The 25,674-nt window shown below is 34.4% G+C and overlaps 2 protein-coding genes across 2 annotated transcripts; both read left to right on the forward strand.

The window, feature by feature from the left end:
• Positions 1 to 435: 435 nt before the first annotated feature.
• LOC113261848 (olfactory receptor 2T27-like) lies at positions 436 to 1,374 on the forward strand. The gene has a single exon (XM_026508170.3). It carries the CDS (start codon positions 436 to 438, stop codon positions 1,372 to 1,374), a length of 939 nt encoding a protein of 312 aa, XP_026363955.3.
• A 22,989-nt stretch (positions 1,375 to 24,363) lies between these two features.
• On the forward strand, positions 24,364 to 25,299 carry LOC113261849 (olfactory receptor 2T27-like). The gene has a single exon (XM_026508171.3). It carries the CDS (start codon positions 24,364 to 24,366, stop codon positions 25,297 to 25,299), a length of 936 nt encoding a protein of 311 aa, XP_026363956.3.
• Positions 25,300 to 25,674: the final 375 nt, after the last annotated feature.

The raw sequence follows: 25,674 nt of genomic DNA on the forward strand, positions 1-25,674 counted from the left end.
ATGTTGATATGAAACAAATTTTACATAGTGGAGTGAAATAATCACATATAATAGTTATCAAATAAAAAGTTTAATACTTTCAAACTTCAAGATTTTTAACTGGATTACCAGTTTATTATAAAAAGATAAAGTAAAGGATATAGATTAACATCTAGATGAAAGAGATGTGTAGGGTAATGTATGTAGGAAAGAACACAGAGATTCTATGCTTTCTCCAAGTGTGCCACTCTCCCCAAATCTTCATATGTTCTCCAACGTCAAAGTTTCTCAAGATGTTTTAAATGTCATTTGGGTCTGTGAAGATATTGAAGAAAGAATAGATAGGAAAAAATAAACCAAGTCTAAAATCAAAGGCTCATAACAGGGCATAAGATTTAACAGATGGCTTATACTTTCCTCTTACCACACATCAGCTGCTACCAATGAAGCTGAGATATGGCAAAAATAAATGACACATCCACTACAGATTTCATCCTCTTGGGCCTCTTCCCTGAGTTCCAATATGCCAGTCTCCTGGTCTACCTCATCCTTCTGGTCTACCTCATTACCCTCACAGGGAACTCCATCCTCATCTTTCTGATCTGGGTGGACTCCCACCTCCACACTCCCATGTACTTCTTTCTCAGCCAGCTTTCCATCATTGATTTGTTCTACATTTCCAGCTTGGTTCCTAAGATGGTCATCAACTATTCCTTAGGGAAGCGCAGCATCTCTCGCATTGGCTGTGGAGTCCAGATGTTCTTCTGCCTGACTCTAGGTGGCGCTGAGTGTCTCCTCTTAACCTTTATGTCCTATGACCGGTTTGTGGCTGTTTGTAACCCCCTTCGCTACAGGATCATTATTAACTCTAAAGTCTGCTTGCTAATGGCAGTGGCATCATGGACTGGGGCTGCTCTAAATTCACTCATTCAAACCACCTACACCATGCATTTTCCCGTTTGTGGTCTGAAGAAAATAAATCACTTCTTCTGTGAGATACCAGCCATCCTGAAGCTATCCTGTGAGGACACTTCAGATTATGAGATGGTGTTGTTTATGGTAAGTATCATATTTATACTCACCCCCTTTAGCTTAATAGTGACTTCTTATATTCGGATTTTCCTCGCTGTTCTCAGAATAAACTCTCCTGAGGGGAGGAAAAAATCCCTGTCCACATGCTTTTCTCACCTTATTGTAGTGAGTCTTTACCTGGGACCAGCGATAGTTGTGTACATGACACCTGGCTCTTCCCACACGCCAGCACTGGATCAAGGTCTCTCCATGATCTACACTATCCTCACCCCCATGCTGAACCCTTTAATTTATAGCCTGAGAAACAAGGAAGTTGTGGGGGCTATAAAGAAGACCCTGGGAAAGTATCTAATATCAAAATAGTTCAAAAAATATCACTGTCATGCTTCATATCTAAAACCAGATAGCAGTATGAAAATCAAAGTCCCTGGCTTGAAGTTTTCTTCAGCTATGCAGAATGTCTATTTAGAGACATAGATTATTTTAGAAATCAGTTATTAAATCGTCAATCAACTTATTGTGTTTGAAACAAAACAATTGAGTTCAGTAAAGAGATGCATTAATAGAAATATTTGAATAAAAAGGCTTTGGTAACAAATAGATGGAAACATATATACTGTTTCTTAAAGCACCCACAAAGGTGGAAAAGGATTATTGTCATTATATTTTACCATCACAGAGACAAAGAAGACAGTGGATGCTTCTTCTAATTTTTGACTGAACATCACTCTAATCTAAGAGTAGAACAAAAGAAAAAGACGTTCCTTTTCCAAGAAGTATTGTTTTATCCAGGTTGATGTTTCCTTTAGGAAAATAAATTAGACTATTATTGAAATAAAACTGACAGGCAGTGCAATATTACTGTCAGGTGTACAACATATTAACAATTGTATACATTACTCAGTGCTCACTGTGATAAGCAGAGTCACCATACAATGTTATTAGAAAATTTTAAGTCATGGAGATAAAAAGAACAAAGGGAATATAGTCACTAATATTCTAACTTGAAATTTAGTACTTATTAATCACCATGACATATTTTGCTCATTCTCCCACCACCAGCCCATTGGAAACCACCAGTTTGTTCTCTGGATTTGAAAGTATGTGCTTTTGGGTTTTTTGTTTGTTTTAGATTCCACATATAAGTGGCATCATATGGTATTTGTATTTGTCTGACTTATTTCACATAGCATAATACCTTCCATCCATGTTGTTGCAAATGGCAAGACCTCATTGTTTCCCGTGGCTGAGTAATATTGCAACACACACACACACACACACACACACACACACACCATTATCAATCTATCAGTGGACACGGGGGTTGCATCCCTATATTGATTGTTATAGATAATGCAGCAATAAATATAAGGGTGTATCTTTTCAAAGTATTGTTTTCATTTTCTATGAGGAAATACAAATAAGTGGAATTACTGGATCGTATGACATTACTAATTTTAATTTAGGAGGAGCCTTCAAAATGTTTTTCACAGTGATGTCACCTATTTACATTCCCACCAATAGTGTACCAGGGTTCCCTTTTCTCCACATTCTTGCCAACACCTCATTTCTTATCTTTTGCTTAGTAGTCATTCTGACTGGTGTAAGGTGGTATTACATTGTAGTTTTTATTGGCATTTCCATTATGATTAGTGATGTTGAGCATCTATCCATATGTCTGTTTCTCATCTGTACGTATTCTTTGAACAAATGTCTACTCAGGTCCTTTACCCATTTTTTTTTCTGTTGAATGTTTTATTTTTTTAAATTTTTATAATAATTTTTTATTATATTATGTTAGTCACCATGGTGTAAAGTTCCATGATTCATCATTTGCATATAACACCCAGTGCACCATGCAAAACATGCCCTCCTTAATACCCACCACCAGACTATCCCGTTCCCCCTCCCTCCTCCCCTCGGAAGCCCTCAGTTTGTTTCCCAGAGTTCATAGTCTCTCATGGTTCATTCCCCCTCCTGTTTACCCCCCCTTTCTTCTTCCCTTTCTTCTCCTACCAATCTTCCTACTTCTTATGTTCCATAAATGAGTTAAACCATATGATAATTTCCTTTCTCTGCTTGACTTATTTTGCTTAGCATTATCTCCTCCAGCCCCGTCCACGTTGCAGCAAATGTTGAGAAATTGTTCCTTTTGATGGCTGAGTAATATTCCATTGTATATATGGACCACAACTTCTTAATCCAGTCATCTGTTGAAGGGCATCTCGGCTCCTTCCACGATTTAGCTATTGTGGGCAATGTTCATAGCAGCATTGTCCACAATAGCTTGACCCATTTTTAACTTGGATATTTTGTTTTATGATGTTAAATCATCTATGTCCTTTACTTATTTTGGATAATAACCCCTTATCAGATATATCACTTGCAAATATCTCCTCCCATTCATTAGATTGACTTTTTTTTTTCTGATGGTTTCTGTTGCTGTAAAACCTTTGTTGATGTTGTTATTGTTATTTGGTGAAGTCCCAGTAGTTTATTTTTTATTTTTTTTTCTCTTGCCTAAGAGGATATATCCATAAATATGTTCTTAAGGCCAATGTACCGGTGATTACTGCCTATGTTTTCTCTTAAGAATTATATGGTTCTTAGTCTCACATTTAGGTCTCGAACTCATTTTGTGTTTTTTGTTGTTTGTTTTGTTTGTTTGATTTTGGGGTTTTGTTGTTTTGTTTTGTTTTGTTGTTTTTTGTATATGGTGTAAGAAAGTGATCCAGTTTCATCATTTTACATTTGACTATCCAGTTTCCCAAACACTTTTTTTTTTTTAAGTCTGTTTACTGAGCTTCCAGGGAAGATGGTTAGGTATGAGAAATCTAAACTCACCTCTTCCCATGGATACAACTAGACAACATTAACATCAGTTTAAATATTTCAGAAAAGGAGGGCACGGGTGCACTGGGTGTTATATGCAACTAATGAATCATGGAACTTTACATCAAAAACCAGGGATGTACTGTATGGTGACTAACATAATATAATAAAAATATTATTATTAAAAAAAAAAAAGAAAAGGAAAGAAAAGAAAATGACCTGAAGACTGGCAGAGTAAACTCTCCACAACTGAATATAGAGAAAAGGCCACACTGAAGAGGGTAGAAAGGACAGAGATACACTCAGGATCTAAACAGATCCACAGGAATGTCTGTGAGAGGGAGGGACACAGTGGGCATGGAGTGGGGAGAGAAATGGACTCTCACACCAGGAAGCCCACAAAGGAAAGATTAATCTCCCATAACAATTGGTTTTGAAAATCAGAGAGACTGAATTTCAAGTTCCTACAATCACAGGGACATAACTTAGAATTTCAATCCTTTTTTTTCTTTAAGATTTTATTTATTTATTTGACAGAGAGAGGACAGCCAGCAAGAGAGGGAACACAAGCAGGGGGAGTGGGGGAGGAAGAAGTAGGCTTCCTAGCATAGCAGGGAGCCTGATGCGAGACTCAATCCCAGGACCCTGGGATCACGCCCTGAGCTGAAGGCCGACACTTAACAACTGAGCCACCCAGGCACCCCCCATAACTTGGAATTTCAAAAATTAGTGGGCTTTGCTCAGGGAGAGCCAGGAGTGCAGTAAGAAACTGATTCCTTGCCCTTAAAGAGACACCACAATAAACAGTCCTGCAGAGACACAGCATAGAAGCAGTACTTTGAAAAACACCTGGAGTATGCAGGAGGGAGATTCTTTTTACTAATCTCAGAGTGTGCTAGAGGGACGGGGATCATTGGGAAATTTCTCTGCGAACAGAGGATCTGAGGGTGCAATTTTCATCTCCCGTAGCCAAAACACATGGTCATCTGGAAGCAGCATGGCACATACATTCCCTACTAAACTTGCTAACACAACTGCTCACATTATCCTGTGGACATACCCTCTCCAGCCAGGACTCAGCTCCAAGTCTCCTGTCAGAGCAGCCCCAAGCAAAGTTTGTTAATACCGTTGACACACCACCCCACCTGCCTTTCTGCAGATCCACCAATTCCATACACTGTTGGAGCCCATCCAAAGTGATTCAACAAGCTTGGCAGTATGCAAGCAGCCCTGAAGGGGCCAGCCCCACTTCACAGTGACTCTTTTCTTAAGGAGAGGGAAAGATAACCACACACAACTATCAGATTGCAGCCTCAGCAGTGGGTTAGGGGAAGATGGCTGGTCTAACAGCTAGACACTGCCCAACAATGAAAGCTTCTCATGGACAAAACAGGGAAAGTGCCCTGCAGTTTGGGTTCTGTTGTATCTCTGGCAAATGCTTGGTATGACTCAACTCAAGTGCAAGGCGACTACAGACTGGCCTACTGTACTCCAGGGAGCAAACCCTGCCCACAATAGGCAAAGAGACCCGTTGCAGATGGCTGGACTAAGGGCAGAAGAAGCTTAGCCACAGCAGCAGGGTGTACATAACATACATAAGAGACATACCTGAAGTGGCATGTTCTGGTGAACAAGGGACACTGCATTTCAGGACTCTTCAGGATCTCTTCTTCATAACCCAGTATTTTCAGGAGACATCACTGACTTTCCTAACACATAGAAAGAGACAGAGAGTTAGGCAAAATGAAGAGATAGAGGAACAAGTCTCAAATGAAAGAACAGGACATATTCACAGAAAGAGACCTAGGCAAAATGTAGAAAAGCAATATGCCTGATAGAGGATTTAAAATAATTATCATAAAGATATTCACTGGACTTGCAAGAAGAATGGAGGACAACAGAGGACCTAAACAAAGAGATAGAAAGCATAAAACATAACCAATCAGACAGAAATAACTCAATAAATGAAATTTAAAATACACTAGATGGAAGAAATAGTAGACTAGATAAAGTAGAAGAATGGATTTGTGACCTGGAGGACAGAGTAATAAGAAAACAAGCAGGACACAGGAACTTTGGGGGGGGGGGAGGGATAAATTCATATTATAGGATTCTGGAAAGAGAAGAGAGAGAAAAGGTGGCAGAAAAATTATTTGAAGAAATAGTAGCTGAAAATTTTCCACATGTGGGGAAGAAAACAGAAACCAGATCCAGGAGGCACAGAGATCTCCCTAAAAAATAAACACAAGGAAGTCCACACAAAAACACATAGTAATTAGAATGGAAAAAGTGATAAAGGAAAAAAATTCTTAAAATAAGCAAAATAAAGGAAAACAATCACATACAAGGGAAACCTTATAAAGCTATCATTTTATTTTTCAGCAGAAACTTTGCAGGTTGGAAGGTAGTGGTGTGTTACATTCAAAGTGCTGAAAAAAAAAAAATAATGCAGCCAAGAATACTCTATCCAGCAAGGTTATCATTCAGAATAAGAGAGGTAATGAGTTTCCAGACAAACAAAATTTAAAGAAATTCATGACCACTAAATAAGCCCTGAAAGAAGTATTAAAGGAAACATTCTGAGTGGAAAGGAAAGGTCATATGTAAAAGCAAGAATAGCAGGAAGCACAAAAGCAGATAGTAAGTATATCTATAAAAATTATTCAAAGTACTCACAAAATAAAAGGATATAAAGTATGACAACATATATCTAAAATATAAGGGAGATAAAATTAAAGAATGGTTTCAAACTTAAATGACCATCAAGTTAATATAGATGGCCATATAAAGAAGAGGTTATGCAAACTTAATAGTAACAAAACATCAAAAACCAGTAATAGATATTCAAAAAGCAAAGGCAAAGGAATCCAAATATATCACTAAAGAAATAAAATTAACAATGAGAGATGAGAACAAGACAAGAAAGAAACTGAGAACTACAAACAGCCATAAACAAGTAATAATTGGCAATAAATACATTCTTATCAATAGCTACTTTGAAAAATATATAGATTAAATGCTCCAAACAAAAGACATGGAGTGACAGAATGGGTAAAAAGCAAGACCCATCTATATGCTAACTCCAAGAGATTCATTTTAAACATAAAGACACCTGCAGACCTAAAGTGAAGGGATTGAGAAGCATTTATCATGCAAATGGTTGTGAAAAGAAAACCAAGGTAAAAATACCTATATAGGAAAAAATCGACTTTGAAACAGATTTTAGTAAGAGACAAGGAAAGACATTTTATAATCATAAAGGGAATGATAAAAAAGAAGATACTTGTAAATATTTATTCACCCAACATGGGTGCAACCAAACACATAGAGCAGTTAATAACAAATAAGAAAGAGTAACACAATAATAACAGAGGAATTTAACACCCTACTTACATCAATAGATCGTCAAAACAGAAAATCAACAAGGACACAGTATCTTTGAATGACACATTGGATCAGGTAAATCTAATAGATATATTCAGAACATTTTATCCTAAAAGAGCAGGATCCACATTATTTCAAGTGTTCATGGAACACTGTCCAGGAAAGATCATATGGTAGGCCACAAAACAAGTTTCAACAGGGTGATGGACATTAAGGAGGGCACATGATGTGATGAGCACTGGGTGTTATACACAACTAATGAACCGTTGAACATTACATCAAAACCTAATGATTTACTATATGTTGGCCAATTGAATTTAAATTAAAAAATAATTGAAAAAACAAGTCTCAACAAATTAAACAAACAAAAAATTGAAATCATACCATGCATCTTTTCCAACCACAACACTACAAAACTAAATATCAAACATAAGAAAATATCTTGAAAGAGCATAAATACATGTAGGGTAAATAACATGCTACTAAATAGTGAATGGCTAAAACAAGAAATCAAAGAGGAAGTCAACAATTATATGGAGAGAAATAAAAATGAAACACAATGATCCAAAGTCTTTGGGATGCATCAATAGATGTTCTAAGATGGAAGGTTATAGCAATGCAGGCCTACCTCAAGAGAAAAGAAAAATCTCAATAAACAAACTAACCTAAACCTAAAGGAGATAGGGAAAAAAAAAAAAAAACAAAAACAAAACAAAATAAAACCCTAAACCTGTGGAAAGAAGTAAATAGTAAAGATTAGTGAAGAATTAGTTCCTACATGAAATAGGGACTAAATTATCAATTACCGTTCAATGAAACCATGCTCTAGTTTCCTGAAAAGATCAACAAAATTGATAAACCTTTCATCGGACTTATCAAAAAAATTTTTAAATAAATAAATAAATGAAACAGAGAGTACTCATATAAACAAAATCAGAAGTGAGAGAGGAGAAATAACAATGAACACCCCAAAATACAAACAATTTTAGAGAATATTATGAGAATCTTTATGCCTTAATTGGACAACCTAGAAGAATGGATAAATTCCTAGGAAAAAATGTGAACATCCAAAGTTGAATCAGGAAGGAATAGACAATTTCAACAGGTTGATTATTAGCAGTGGAATTGAAATGGTAATCATAAATCTCCTAACAAACAAAAGTCCAAGACCAGATAGCTCCACAGGTGAATCGTACCAAACTTTTAAAAATAGTTAATATCTCTTTTTCTCTCCTTGTTCCAAAAATAGAAGGAAAGCTTCCAAATTCTTTCTATGATGCCTCCATTACCCTGATACCAGAACCAGACAAAAATACTACAGAAAAAAAGAGAGAACTACAGGCCAATGCCTCTGATAAACATAGTTGCAAAATTTCTCAACAAAATATTATGAAAACAAATACAAAATACATTAAAAATCATTCATCATGATCAAGTGAAATTTATGCCTGGGAGGCAAATGTGGTTCAATATTCACAAGTCACTCAACATGGTATATAAAATCCATATGATCATTTCAATAGATGCAGAAAAAAATTGACAAAGTACTGCATTCATCCGTGATAAAAATCCTCAACAAATGGGTTTAAAGGGAAGATGCCCCAACATAATAAAGGCCACATATGAAAAACACACAGCTAACATTATAGTCAATGTTGAAAAACTGAGACCTTTTCTCCTAAGGTCAGGAATAAGACAAGGATGTCCACTCTCACCACTTTATTCAACACAATGCTGGAAGTAGTAACCTCAGCAATAAGACAAGAAGAAAGAGAGTGTATTATGCTAAGCAAAATAAGTCAGAGAAAGATAAATGTCAAATGATTTTGCTTATATGTGGAATGTAAGTAACAAAATAGATGAACATAGGGGAAAAAAGAGAGAAAGGCAAACCATAAAACACACTCAACTATAGAGAACAAACTGCACGTTGCTGGAGGGGAGGTGGACAGAATGGTGGGTTAAACGGGTGATAGGGATTAAGGAGGACACTTGTGATGAGTATTGGATTTAAATGTAAGTGACAAATCACTAAATTCTACTCCTGAAACTAATTATTATGCTATATGTTGACTAACTGGAATTAAAACAAAACAAAACAAAACACCTTGAAAACAAAAAAGAGGGAAAGGGAACAAAAGTCATTCAAAATAGTAAGGGAAAAGTAAAACTTTCACTATTTGCAGATGATATAATACTATATATCAAAAATCAGAAAGACTCACAATGAAACTATTGGAACTGATAAATAAATTATTTAAGGTCATAGGATACAAAATAAATATACAGAAACCCCTTAAAGTTCTATACACTAATAAAGATGTAACAAAGAGAAAATTTTAAAAGTCCATCCCAATTACAATTTCACCAACAATAATAAAAAACCTAAGAATAAGCTTAAGGAAGAGATGAAAGATCTGTACTCTGAAAACTGATGGAAATAATTAAAGATTACACAAACAAATAGAAAGATAAACCATGTGTAAGGATGGAAAGAATTAGTATTGTTAAAATGTCCGTAGTACCCAATGCAATCTGCAGATTTAATGCAATTCCTATCAAAATGCTAACAGCATTTTTCACAGAAGTAGAACAAACAATTCTAAAATGTGTAAGGAAACACAAAAGACCCCAAATAGCCAAAGCAACCTTGAAAAAGAAAAGCAAACCTTGAGTTTTCACAATTCCAAATTTCAAGATAAACTACAAAGTTGTACGAAATAATATAGTATGGTACTGGCACAAAAATAGACACATAGATCAATGGAACATAACAGAATGAAGTAATCCCATAATAATATGGTTGATTAATCTTTGACAAAACAGGAAAGGATATCTAATGGGAAAAATACAAGCTCTTCAACAAATAGATTTGGGAAATCTGGACATCCTTTTATGCAATAGGATGCAACTGAACTATTTCTTAAACCATACACAAACAATTGCTCAAAATGGATTACAAACTTAAATTGAGACCTGAAACCATAAATATCCTAGTATAGAGCACAGACAGCAGTTTCTCTGACATTGGCCATAGCAATGTTTTTCTTTCTTTTTTTTAAGATTTTACTTATTTGACAGAGAGAGATACAGTGAGAGATGGAACACAAGCAGGCAGAGTGGGAGAGGGAGAAGCAGGCTGACCTGAGCTGAAGGCAGATGCTTCACGACTGAGCCACCGAGGCCCCCCATAGCAATGTTTTTTTTAGATATGTCTCCTGAGCCAAGGGAAATCAACACAAAAATAAACTATTGGGACTACATCAACATAAAAAGCTTCTGCATAGGGAAGGAAATAATATACAAAACTAAAAGGCAATCTACCAAATGGGAGAAGATATGTGAAAATGACATATCTGATAATGGGTTAGTATCCAAAATATTTGAAAGATCTTATATCACTCAACACTAAAAAAACAAACAGTCCAATGAGAAATGATAGAAGACATGAACAGACATTTCTCCAAAGAAGACATACAGATGATCAACAGACATTTGAAAAGATGTCCCAAATTTCCAATCATCAGGAAAATGCAAATCAAAAACACAAACAGATGTCACCTCACACTTCTCTGAATGTTTAAAATAAAAAACACAAGAAATAAGAATTGTTAATGAGGGGGCGCCTGGGTGGCACAGCGGTTAAGCGTCTGCCTTCGGCTCAGGGCGTGATCCCGGCATCATGGGATCGAGCCCCACATCAGGCTCCTCCACTATGAGCCTGCTTCTTCCTCTCCCACTCCCCCTGCTTGTGTTCCTTCTCTCACTGGCTGTCTCTATCTCTGTCAAATAAATAAATAAAATCTTTAAAAAAAAAAAAAAGAATTGTTAATGAGGATGTGGAGCGAAAAAGACCCTTATCCACTGTGGTGGGAACGTGAACTGGTGATGTCACTGTAGTAAACAGTATGGAAGTTCCAATAAACAAACAAACAAACAAACAAACAAACTGCTGTATCATCCAGTAAATCCACAGCCAGTAAAAGTCATATACACCCTTATGTTTATTGCAGTATGGAAGCAGCTCAATTATCCATGATTAGATGAATGGTGAAGAAATATATGCAATGGAATATTACTTAGCCATAAATTATAATGAAATCATGCCATTCACAACAACATGATTGGATCTAGAGACTATAGTGTTAAGTGAATCAAGTCAATCAGAGAAATTCAAATACCATAATCTCACTTATATGTGGAATTTAAGAAACAAAACAAATGAACAAAGAGAATAAAAGACAAAAACAAAAAAAAATCAAAACAAAGAAAACTTTTATTATAGAGAACAATCTGATGGTCACCAGAGGGGATGTAGGTAGGAGATGGGTGAAATAGGTGAAGGGGATTAAAAATAAATTTATCTTCTTTTTTAATTGTTACCTCAACTTTGAGGTAATAATTTACATGGCATAAACTGCTGTCATATTTAAGGCAAGAGTACACTTATCTTGATGAGTACTGAGTAATAAATAGCATCGATGTACACCTGAATCTAATCTAATCTAATCTAATCTAATCTAATCTAATCTAATACTCTCTTAACTGTATGTTAACTATTGGATTTAAAATTTGTAAAAGTAAAAACAAAAAGATCTTCATTCCCCACTGTATATTTGTATACAATTTTTTTATTGTTATGTTAGTCACCATACAGTACATCCCTAGTTTTTGATGTAAAGTTCCATGATTCGTTACTTGCGTATAACACCCAGTGCACCATGCAATACGTGCCCTCCTTAATACCCATCACCAGCCTATTCCATTCCCCCACCCCCTCCCCTCTGAAGCCCTCAGTTTGTTTCCCAGTCTTGTCATTAAGATTGGGCTGTGTTTGATATTCTTTTCTCATTCATTTTTGTGTAAAATTAGGTTATTTGAGATTTTTGTTTGTTTCTTGAAGTAGGCTTATATCACTATAAACTTCCCTCATAAAATTGCTTTTGTTTCACCTAACGTCTTTGGACATTTCTGTTTAAATTTTTATTTGTCTCTATGTATATTTATTTTAAATCTCATGTTTGACCCATTGCTTGTTTGATAGCAGGTTGTTTAACCTCCATATTTTTTCCAGTTTTTCCTTGTAATTGATTTTTAGTTTCATATTGTTGTGATTAGAAAAGATATTTCTGCAACTAATGAATCATCGAACTTTACATCAGAAACCAGGGATGTACTGTATGGTGACTAACATAATATAATAAAAAAAAACATTAAAATAAAAAAGAAAAGATATTTGATATTATTTCAATTCTCTTAAAAAAGAAACTTGTTTCGTGTCTTATACACATGATCTATCCTAGAGAATGTGCCACGTTTAACTGAGAAGAATGCATATTCTCCTGGTTTTGAATAGAATCTCCTGTAGGTATCTGTTAAATTCACTTGGTCTAATGTGTCATTCAAAGCCATTGCTTCATTGTGGATTTTGGGTCTGGATGACCTAATAATTGATGCTAATAGGGTGTTAAATTCCCCAACTATTACTGCATTACTGTCATTTTCTTCCTTTAGTCTCTTAATGTTTGCTTTATGTATTTAGGAGCTGTTGTATTAGATACACAAATATTTCCAACTGTTATATCTTTGTGTTAGATTAATCCCTTTAGCATTATGTAATAATCTTTGTCTTTTGCAACAGTCTTCGTTTAATGTCTATTTTGTTAGATATACATATTGCTACAACTTTTTTTTTTTCACTTCCATTCGCATGAATTATCTTTTTCCACCTTCTCACTTTCAGACTGTAGGTGTTTTTATACCGAAAGTGAATCTCTTATAGGCAGCATAAAGATGAAAATTTTTTAAATCTATTTGTTCACCTTATGTCTTTTTTATTTAAATTCAATTAGCCAACATATAATATATCATTAGTTTCAGATGTAAGGTTCATTAATTCTTCAGTTGCATAGAACACCCAGTGTTCATCATATCATGTGCTCTCCTTAATGCCCATCATCTGGTTAGCCATACTCCTCTTATATCAATGGATAGATTATCCAGACAGAAAATTAATTAGAAAGCAGAAGTTTCACATGACATGTCAGATCAGAGGACTTAATAGATATACACAGAATATTCCATCCCAAACCAGCCGAATATACCTTTTTCTAAAGTGCACATGGAACATTCTCCAGGATAGATCACATGTTATGCCAAAAAAATAGTCTCAATAAATTTAAGGAGATTCAAATTACATCGAGCATCTTTTTCAACCCAAACCATTGAAAAATGAAAATAAATAACAGAATAAACCAGAAATAGCACAAATGTGTGGAGGCTAAATAGCAAGCCATTAAAAAAAAAGTCAATGAAGAAATAAAAGAAATAAATATACACATGTAGACTAATGAAAATGAAACCAAATTGTCCAGAATTTTTGGGACGCAGTGAAAAAATTTCTACTAGAGAATCCTACAGCAATGCATGCTTATCTCAAGAAACAAGAAAAACTCAAATAATAAACAATTTAATCTTAACCTGAAGGAACTAGAAGAAGAAAAAAACAAAGTCCAAACCTAGTAGAAGGGAGGAAATAATATCAGAATGTAATACATGAAATAGAAACTAAGGGAAGAGAAAAGAAAAAAGAAAAAAAGAAAGAGGAAAAAAATCAATGAAACCAGGGGCTGATTTTTTGATAAGAAACATTAACAAACCTTTAGCCAGAGTCATCAAGGGAAAAAAAAAAAAGAGCAATGACTCAAATAAGTAAAAATCAGAAATGAATGAGGGGAAATAAAAACCAACACCACAGAAATAGAAATAATTATAAGATAATACAATGAAAAAACATATGATAAATTGGTTGACCTAGACAAACGATAAATTTCTGGAAACATGAAGTACCTCAAAAGTGAATCTGGAAGAAATAGACAATTTGAACTCACCAGTTATTAGTAATAAAATTGAATCAATAATTAAAATCTCCCAACAAACACAAGTTCAAGACAAGATGAATTCACAGAGATTCTACTAAACATTTTAATGAGTTAATACCTGTTCTCTTCAAACTATTCCAAAAATAGAAGAGAAAAAATATATTCCAAATTTTTCCACTTGGTCAGCATCAACCTAATACCAAAACCAAACAATAACACTACAAGAGCAACAGCAAACTACAGGCCAATATCCCTAATGAACATAGATGAAAAATCTTCAACAAAATATTAGAAAAAAAATGCAACAATAAATTACAAGGATCATTCACCATCATCTAGTGGAATACACTTAATAGATGCAAGAATAATTCAATATCTACAAATAAATCATTTTTATACAGCACATTAACAATGTTGAGAATAAAACCATATGATTACCTCAATAGATGCAGAAGCTGCATTTGACAAAATTCAACATTTATGATAAATATTCTCAATGAATTCAGTTTAGAGAAAACATACTTTACATAATAAGGCCATATATGATAAACCCATCACTGACATTGTACTCAATGGGTAGAAGCTGAAAGCTTTCTTCTAAGATCAGGAACAAGATGATGATTTTACTCTCATCACTTTTATTTAACATAATATTGGAAGTTTTAGCTGCAGCAATCTGACAAGAAAGAAAAAAAAACATTCAGATTGGAAAGGTAGATGTAACATTGTCAGTATCTGTAGATGAGAGGATACTATAGATATAAACCCTAAAGACTCCACCAAAAAACTATTAGAACTAAAAAAGAAATTCATTAGTCACAGGATTAAAATTAATATACAGAAACATTTTTCACTGCTATAAATTGATAATGAAGTAGCAGAAAAGAAATTTAAAAGAAATACATTTCATTTATAATTGGTTGAGAAAAATAAAATACTTAGAAATAAGCTTAACCTAGGAGGTGATTAACCTGTACTCTGAAAACTGTAAAAGATTAACGAAATAAAGATGATACAAGCAAGTGCAAAAGATATACCACACTCATGGATTAGAAAAATTGATATTGTCCAAATGTCCATATGCCCCAAAGAAATCTACAAATTCAATGCAATCCCTGTAAAAATAACAATAGGTTTTTCAGAGAACAATAACAAATAATTGAAGCCACAAAAGACCCCAAATAGCAAAGCAAGTTTGAGAAAACCAAAACAGCTGGTTATATAATAATCCCTTTCAAGACACATCACAAAGTTGTTGTGATAAAAACAGTTTGGTAATGACATAAAAATAGACCTACAAAATGGAACAGGATAAAGATCCCAGAAATAAAAACACACTGATATGTTCAATTAATCTACAGCAAACAATGGGGAAACAGATTGTCTCTTTGATAAGTATGTTGCAAAAACTTGACAGTTACATGCAAAAGAGTAAAACTGGACCACTTTCTTACACTATACAGAAAAAAATAGACCCAGAATAAGTTAAAAATCTGAATATATGATCTGAAACCATAACATACCTTAAAAAAACATAGACAGGAATACTCTAGAGATTTCCTTAACATTTTTCTAGATGTATCTTCCTACTCAATGGAAACAAAAGCAAAAATAAACTATTGGGACTATGTCAAATAAGATTTGCACACCAAAGAAAATCAACAAAATCAAAAGACTGAAGTGAATAAATGAGATTATGAGTACACTTATCTTAATAAGCACTGAAAAATGTATAGAATTTTGAATCATTATATTGTACACTTGAAACTAATATAACATTGTACATTAATTTTACTTGAATAAAACAAAACAAAACAATATGAAACAATGATGACGACAACAACAACAAAACAGTAAAAAAAAAAGAAATATCCCCCAAACCAAAGGCAACCTAGTGAATGGGAGAAGATAAATGAAAAAGATATATTTAGTAAAGGGTATATATATATTCAGTTAGCCACTGTATAATACATCATTAGTTTTGATGCAGTGTTCTTTGATTCATTGGTTATGTATCACACCCAGTGCTCATCAGAACATGTGCCCTCAAAAAATTAAACACGCTCTCCAAAAAAAAATCTCATTAAAAGTGGGCAGGGGAGGGGAGCCTGGGTGGCGCAATCATTAAGCATCTGCCTTCAGCTCAGGGCGTGATCCTGGTGCTCTGGGATCGAGCCCCACATCAGGCTCCTCCACTAGGAGCTTGCTTCTTCCTCTCCCACTCCCTCTGCTTGTGTTCCCTCTCTCGATGGCCATCTCTCTCTGTCAAATAAATAAATAAATAAATAAATAAATAAATAAATAAATAAATAAATTCTTAAAAAAAAAAAGTGGGCAGGGGACCTGAAAATATTTTTCCAAAGAGGACATACAAATGGCCAACAGACGGTGGAAAAAATGCTTAACATTACTAATCACCAGGGAAATGGAAATCAAAACTGCAATGAGATAGCATCTCGCACATGCCAGAATGAATAGTATAAGAAAAAGAAGTAATAAACAGTGTTGGTGAGGTTGTAGAGAACAGGGAACTCTCATGCACTGTTGGTGAGAATATAAATTGGTGCAGCCACTGTGGAAAGCAGTATGGAGATTCCTCAGAAACTTTAAAATAGAAATCCAGTAATTCCACTACTGGGTATCCACTAATTTGAAAAGATACATAAACTCCCATGTTTATTGAAGCATTACTTAGAATGGTGAGGTGTGGAAGCAATCCAAGTGGTCATTGACAGATGAATACATAGAAAATAAATAATATACAGAGGGTTGGATGGATGGATAGACAGGTGATAAATAAATGATAGATGATAGATGGATAGATAAATGGTAGATAAAAAATTAGATGATAGATGGATAGATTAGATAGATGATAGATAGATAGATGATAGATAGATAGATAGATAGATAGATAGATAGATAGATGATAATTACTCAGCCATAAACAAGAATGAGAGCCTGCCATTTATAAGAATGTTAATGGGCCTAGAGTTTATTATTCTAACTGAAGTAAGCCAGACACAGCAACCCCTATCAAAATAGCATCAAACATTTTTCACAGAGCTGATACAAATAATCCTAAAATTTGTATGGAACCAGAAAAGATTCAAATAGTCATATGTTGAAAATAGCCAGTTTTGAAGAAGTAAACCAAGGCTGGTGGCATCACAATGCCGGTCTTCAGGCTCTATTACAAGGCTGTAATCATCAAGACAGTATGGTATTGGCTCAATAACAGACACATAGTTCAATGGAACAAAATAGAGAATCCAGAAATGGACCCTAAACTCTGTGGTCAACTAATCTTTGATAAAACAGGAAAGAATATCCAATGGAAAATGACAGTCTTCTTAACAAATGGTGTCAGGAAAATTGGACAGCCACAAGTGAAGAATGAAACTGGACCATTTCCTTACACCATACACAAAAATAAACTCAAATGGATAAAAGACCTCAATGTGAGAGAGGAATCCATCAAAATCCTAGATGAGAACACAGGCAGTAACCTCTTCAACCTCAGCCACAGTGACATTTTGCTAGACACATCTCCAAAGGCAAGGGAAACAAAGGCAAAAAATGAGCTATTGGGACTTCATCAAGATAAAAAGCTTTTGCGCAGCAAAGGAAACAGTTGACAAAACCAAAAGGCAACTGAGAGAATGGGAGAAGATATTTGCAAATGACATATCAGCTAAAGGACTAATATCCAAAATGTATAAAGAATTTATCAAACTCAACACCCAAAGAACAAATAATCCCATCAAGAAATGGGCAGAAGACCTGAACAGACATTTTTCCAAAGAAGACATACAAATGACCAACAGACACATGGAAAAAAAATTCTCAACATCATTAGGTATCAGGGAAATAAAAATCAAAACCTCAGTGTGGGGGCACCTGGGTGGCACAGCGGTTAAATGCCTGCCTTCGGCTCAGGGCGTGATCCCAGCGTTGTGGGATCGAGCCCCACATCAGGCTCCTCCGCTATGAGCCTGCTTCTTCCTCTCCCACTCCCCTTGCTTGTGTTCCCTCTCTCGCTGGCTGTCTCTCTCTCTCTGTCAAATAAATAAATAAAATCTTAAAAAAAAAAAAAAAAAACCTCAGTGTGGTACCACCTCACACCAGTCAGAATTGCTAAAATTAACAAGTCTGGAAATGACAGATGTTGAAAAGAATACAGAGAAAGGGGAACCCTCCTGCTCATTTGGTAAGAATGAGAGCTGGTGCAACCACTGTGAAAAACAGTATGGGGGTTTCTCAAAAAGTTGAAAATAGAGCTACCCTATGACCCAGCAATTGCACTACTGGATATTTACCCCAAAGATACAAATGTAGTGATACAAAGTGGCACCTGCACCCCAATGTTTAAGGCAGCAATGTCCACAATAGCCAAATTCTGGAAGAAGCCCAGATGTCCATTAGCAGATGAATGGATAAAGAAGATGTGGTATCTATCTATCTATCTATCTATCTATCTATCTATCTATCTATCTATCTATCATCTATCTATCTAATCTATCTATCTATCTATCTATCTATCTATCTATCTATCTATCTAATCTATTTAATCTATCTATAAGCTATCTATCAGCTATCTATACTACAAATCTATCTACGATGGAATATTACACAGCCATAAAAATGAAATCTTGCCATTTGCAATGACGAGGATGGAACTAGAGGGTATTACTTAAGTGAAATAAGTCAATCAGATAAAGACAATTATCATATGATCTCACTGATACATGGAATTTAATAAACAAAACAGAGGATCATAGTGAAAGAGAGGAAAAAATAAAACAAGACAAAACCAGAGAGGGAGACAATCTGTAAGAGACTCTTAATCATAAGAAACAAACTGAGGCTTGTTGGAGGAGAGGGGGTTGGGGGAAGGAGTAACTGGGTGATGACCATTAAGGGGGGCACATGATGTAATGTGCACTGGGTATTATATGAGACTGGTGAATCACAAGCCTGTACCCCTGAAACCAATAATACATTATATATTTATTAATTGAATTTAAATAAAAAATGTTTTTATTTTATTCTTTTTTCTTTTTTAAATTTTTTATAATAATATTTTTTATTATATTATGTTAGTCACCATACAGTACATCCCTAGTTTTTTATGTGAAGTTCCATGATTCATTAGTTGCGTATAACACCCAGTGCACCATGCAATATGTGCCCTCCTTACTACCCACCACCAGCCTATCCCATTCCCCCAGCCCCTCCCCTCTGAAGCCCTCAGTTTGTTTCTCAGAGTCCCTAGTCTCTCATGCTTCATTCCCCCTTCTGATTAAAATGTTTTTAAAATGTTAGTTCATAGTAGGCATTTCAATAAGTCAAAATTAAAATAAAAAAGAAATAAGCCAGACATGGTAAGACAAATACCGTATGATTTCAAATATAATATGTGGAATCTAAATAATAATAATAATAATACAAATGAGCAAATGAACAAAAACAGAAACATACTCGTAAGTACAGAAAACACTTTGCCAGAGAGGAAGTAACTACAGGGATGAGTAAAATATTAAAATGGAATTAGGCAGATTAAACTCCCAGCTGTAAAAATTTGAAATTAGTCACAGGTATTGGTAGGAATATTTTATTCTTCTTTTTATGGCTGAGTAGAATATATATATATATATATATATATATATATATATATACCAATACCACATCTCTTTATCCATTCATCCATCAACTGACACTTTTTTTTTCCATATCTTGGCTACTATAACTATGTTACAATGAACATGGGAGTGCATGTATCTTATTAAATTAGTAATTTTTTATTATTATATTTTGTTTAATATACAGAAATAGAGTTGCTGGATCACATATTTCTATTTTGTTGAGAAAAACTGCCATATTGTTTTCCATAGTGGCCGCACCAATTTGCATTCCCACTAAGAGTGCATTAGACCTCCCTTTTCTCCAAAACTGCAGCAACACTGGTTATTTCTTCTTTTTTTGAGGACGGCCATTCTAAAAGATAGGCGTTATTATCTCATTGTGATTTTAATTTACCTTTCTGATGATTAGTGATGTTGAGCATTGTGTGTGTGTGTGTCTGTTAGCTATCTGTGGGTCTTTAGAAAAAATTCTATTGATAAGGATCATGTTTAATCTATTGTTTGCTTTGGGGAATATGGACATTTTAACAATACTAATTTTTCTAACCTATAAGCATAGAATATCTTTCCATTTATTTGCATATTTTTCAATTGATTTCATCAATGTCTTACAGTTTTCCATGTACAGATCTTTCATTTCCTTGGTTAAATTTCTATCTAGGTATTTTATTCTGTTTGATGCAATTGTAAATGGGGTCAGTTTCTTTATTTCTCATTCAAATAGTTTTATGTTAGTCTATATAACACAACACATTTTTGTATGTTGACTTTGTACCCTGCACCTTTAAGGAATATGTTTATTGGTTGAAGATTGTCAGTTTTACTTCTTTTTTAATTAAGACAAATTTTGTATCTTTTCTTGCCTAATGACTTTACTAGGACTTCCGATACTCGCCTTGTTTTTGATAGTAGAAGAAAAGAAGCAGGAGAGTGCAGAGCATGGGCATGCCTGCTGGCTTAGTGAAGCAGTAGAAGAGCACAGGGCTGGGTTCACTATTATTATCTGCAATCAAAGTTAATTAAAGTCTAGGGACTGTGTTCCCATAGGTCATTCACTACAAAGGTCTCCAAAACGATGATGACAAATTACTAAGCAACCTACCAAGTTAGATCTTAGCTGATATACTAACCGGTATTTAATATACATAGTATTGTAGAATCATAGTCACTGGGCTCATTCCCAAAATGTATGCCTCTCCATCAACACCAAGTCAATTGCATTTATTTTTCTATGCAAAGAAAGTCTAATTCTGCATAGTGAGAAGATACAATTGATCATAGAAAATCCAAGAGGCAGAGGTGTCTGGAGATTAGTAGAATCTAAGGTAGATACTAAACAGGCAGAAAAAAAAATCTTGAACTACAACTGGTAATGGAAATTTTGCAGAGAATTTGTATGCTTATTAAGTTTCACAAATGTCAGACTTTGGTGATTGTACTTGTAAAAGGAAAAATAATTGTAACAGTCTTAAATGAGTATTTTGCAGGCTTCCCAGGGTTCAGGTATAGGAGAAAGCTATTTGAAATTTTATTTATGTTTGACTATCTGACTGAATGATATTAATTAAATAACTGTGTTATAAATATTCTTGTATGACCAAACCTGTCATAATATGGAGCAAGAATCATTCATGATGTTAAGGAAAACATTTGAGAATGAGAATAACTAAAACTATAGACTCAAAGCTGATATTTTCAAAGATGTGCCTAAACTCGGTAACCAAGTTAATCTCTTTTTAAAAATATTTTTTATTATATTATGTTAATCACCATACAGTACATCCCTTGTTTTTGATGTAAAGTTTGATGATTCATTAGTTGCATATAACACCCAAGTTAATCTCTTGAATTTATCCTATTGCTTTTAGAAAAACTATCTGGTGACTGAGTTATGATTTCACTTCAATCTTCCTTGTACATATTGTAACAATAATGGCAGGCTGTGTTCCTAAAATTATACAAATAGTCATAATTTGGAAGACAACTCAAAAGGTCAGTAAAATTCTATAGTTAATGTAACATTGGACTCCTCATTTTGAATAGATACATCTTCTATATTAACAAAATAATTGAAATATATTGAGTTGGCTATCAATAAATAGTTATTCCAATGGATGATTTAATTGATACAACTGCTTTACTATTGTGGGAACAATTTAATAAATAATTCAAAGTTTTTATTAAATGACAGTAGATTTTTCTATTCCAAGAATTATTATCTGTAATTTGGTTGTACTATAATTCATGGTTTTTAATTCTTAAAACACAACCAATAATTCTTGTGTCCTTTTTCCCCCAGGCAGATATTCAATGATACATGTTTACAAAATGTTTATTAAAATATTAAGTAAAAATGAATTAAATGCATGTGGATTCTTCTTCTTTACTCTAGTGTTTGACTCCAAAATCACTAAACATTACTTCCTTTACTCTATTACCCATATTTTTAATGTCCTTGCCATTAGCATTGAAAAATTTGAATTATATGGCTTGAAGAATTATATGGCTTCTATAATTGAAGATTGGAATACAGACCTAGAACAAATTGCAGAACAGGTTTTCTTTAATGTTACTACTACTATTACTACTGCTACTACTACTACTAGATACGTTTTTGAGCACTTGGAATGTCTCATGCCTCACACACACCTAATAACAGAGGTCTTTTCATTACTCTTATTCTAGAAAAAACTAAGATATTTTTAGCAGGTAAATGAAGTCATCATAAAATACTAATAGATGAATTTCTCAGCTCAGTGGAGAAAGTGACAGACCAAGCTAAGCCAAGCCATGGAACACATATGTGTATGATATAAATATGCATATTTATATGTATGATAAATTTATATGTATGATGTCATAAACATGCATATTTATATCATACATATATATGGTCCATGAGGCTATTCAGGGATGAGAAAACAGAAAACTTTCAGTTTACATAGTTCAAAATTGTTAAACAATAATTTATGTAAGAATTCTAATTCTTCTCTCACTTATTTATGCAACATGAGTTTTGACAGAACACACAGACCATTTCCTCAGTCTTTAAATTTACATGAGTTGCTGTGCCCTAAGGTAGACACAACTGAAATTAAATGTTACATCATTCTCCACCCTTAGCTTAATCAGATGGATCTTTCTCTGTGTTGATATATCACCCTATAAGAGGCTTAGCTTCAGCATTTATATTATTCTTTTGTTATTTGTTGGTATAAATGATTCTATATCTAAACTCATGTGTATATGTGTGTATATATATATTATTATATATAATATATGTGTGTGTTTATATATGTATATATGTATATACATATATAAAATTGAAATAATGGCCACTCAAAAAAATTAGAATGAAAAATAAATAAATGGTGATGATTTTTCAAAACTATTTTGTTATGTTCCTGAAATAAGTACAATTTTAGCAAGATTAGTGATTAGGCTCACTAGTGATAGAACATGATTAATAATTAGCTTCTTATTTTTTATTTCATCAGAATTATGACTAAGAGAAAAACAAATGTATTCATAACACATATTTGTCCAAAATAGTCTGAATATACAGACCCAGAAAAGAACCATTAAATCAGGGGATGCCAATGTTTTATATTATGAAATTTCCTGCTCCAATAATAGAGAATAGAATTTACAGGTGTTTTGATGTCTGTGTTTCATTGATACTATCTGCTAGGGAACACTGATGCATATGGAAACTTCCACATGTACAACATTTCTCTTACTTAGATTGGGGTGGATACTCCAGTTTTCAGTAAGGTGTCATGGAGGGAAAAAGCTTTTGTTCTCACCATGAATGCATTGGAGTGAAGATATTTGTCATATAGTCAACTTGGAAATGTGTCCTGCTGAACTCTCCATGGACACTGTTAACCTTATGGATAATACATATTTCTTAGACATGTAGTCTTTCAAAGTTATTTCATTAACAGTACAGAATATTTACGGCTTCCAAGAAGGGACATAAGTCTGTCAATTTTCATTACTAATATCATTATGATTAGCCAAAATAAATTAATATGATATCTTTTTAATAGTTCATTAAATGATTGATTTGTAATTTTAAAGTTAATAAAGTGAATTAATTTGATGTTCCTCTCTTTTTTCCCCCAAAATTTACAAGAGTTAATAACTAGGGTCCATAATTATTAAATAATATACACAGTCTTAGGTTTATATGTGTAGAAAATAGATCCATAGTTTTTAGAAGGTTCTCTGATGAAAGAAAGAAAGAAAGAAAAAGAAGAAAGAAAGAAAGAAAGAAAGAAAGAAAGAAAGAAAGAAAGAAAGAAAGAAAGAAAGAAAAAGAAAGAAAGAAAGAAAAAGAGAAAGAAGAAAGAAAGAAATCCACTCAACAGAGGTTAAAAGGCACTTATCATTTTTTCTAATATTATCTATTTAAGAAGTATTTAGGCAATTGCTCAGCAATAAATAGTGAACTATCTCTGATGAGATTATGGCAAATATTATGGAGTTCTAATGTTGGGGAGAAAGATATAAAATTTTACACCCAACTATTGATATATGATCTGTATGAATGCCATCAGTTCTAATCCATTTTATTTGTCCCCCAACACTGTTACATTTCTTTTAGAGGTATGGTGGGTGGAAATGAATCCTCAGTAACTGATTTCATCCTTGTGGGGCTCTTTCCTGAGTTTCAGCATTCTACTGTCCTCAACATCGTGATCATTTTTATCTACACCTTGGCCTTCCTGGGAAATATACTTCTGATTGTCTTGATTTGGGGAGACTCTCGGCTCCATACACCCATGTACATTCTCCTCAGTCAACTCTCCATCATTGACTTGACATTAACTTCCACCATTGTCCCAAAGATGGCTTCTAATTTTTTCACAGGGAAAAGGACAATATCATGGATTGGCTGTGGAACGCAGAGTTTCTTCTACCTGATGTTAGGAATGTCAGAGTGCCTCATCCTGACCCTCATGGCTTATGACCGCTATGTGGCTGTCTGCAACCCACTGCGTTATCCCATTATCATGAGCCCCAGGTTCTGTATGCACATGGTTTTTGGTTGTTGGATTGGAGGCTCTATAAGTTCATTTATCCATACAGTCTACCCTATGCATTTTCCCATCTGTGGGTCACGGGAGATCCACCACTTCTTCTGTGAGGTCCCAGTCCTCATTAAGCTCTCCTGTGAAGACACTTCAGTATATCAGTTAGTGGTGGTGGTGACAAGCATTGTGTTGCTTGTTGCACCTTTCAGTCTCATCACAGTTTCCTATACTCTCATCTTCCTCACTGTCTTCCGTATGAACTCTGTCAAAGGAAGGAAAAAAACCCTGGCCACTTGCTCTTCCCATCTAACTGTGGTGAGTCTCTTCTTTGGCCCAAACATATTTATCTATATGACTTTCACTTCCTCTCATAGTGGAGAGCAGGACCAAGCTCTTTCTGTATTCAGCAATATCCTAACACCCATGTTGAATCCCCTCATTTACAGCCTGAGGAACAAGGAGGTGGTGGCAGCTCTCAGGAAACTTATGGGGAAATGTGTGGTATCTTAGTAGATGAAAAGTACTCCACAACTGTGAAAAGAACATGTTTATAGCGTGGACAAATATACAGTTGCAATACCACTTTGAAATACTAACACGGTGGTGTTGGTTTCAGGAAACTGAGGTGATTGTGGTTTTATGTAAATAGAAGTTTTTTTTTTAATTTTTATTCTGTTATAATAATCACCATACAGTACATCCCCAGTTTTTGATGCAATGTTCCATGATTCATTATTTGCATATAACACCCAGTGCACCTGCAATATGTGCCCTCCTTGATACCCATCACTGGCCTATCCCAATCCCACCCCCAGCCCCCCGAAGCCCTCAATTGGTTTCCCAGCGTCCATAGTCTCTCATGGTTCGTTCCCCCTTCTGTTTACC

Source organism: Ursus arctos, unplaced genomic scaffold (assembly GCF_023065955.2).
Source record: "Ursus arctos isolate Adak ecotype North America unplaced genomic scaffold, UrsArc2.0 scaffold_5, whole genome shotgun sequence".
NCBI lineage: Eukaryota > Metazoa > Chordata > Mammalia > Carnivora > Ursidae > Ursus > Ursus arctos.

Bases quoted from the DNA above. Each gene is read 5' to 3' on its own strand.
- LOC113261848 (XM_026508170.3), top strand. From the start codon at position 436: ATGGCAAAAATAAATGACACATCCACTACAGATTTCATCCTCTTGGGC.
- LOC113261849 (XM_026508171.3), top strand. From the start codon at position 24,364: ATGGTGGGTGGAAATGAATCCTCAGTAACTGATTTCATCCTTGTGGGG.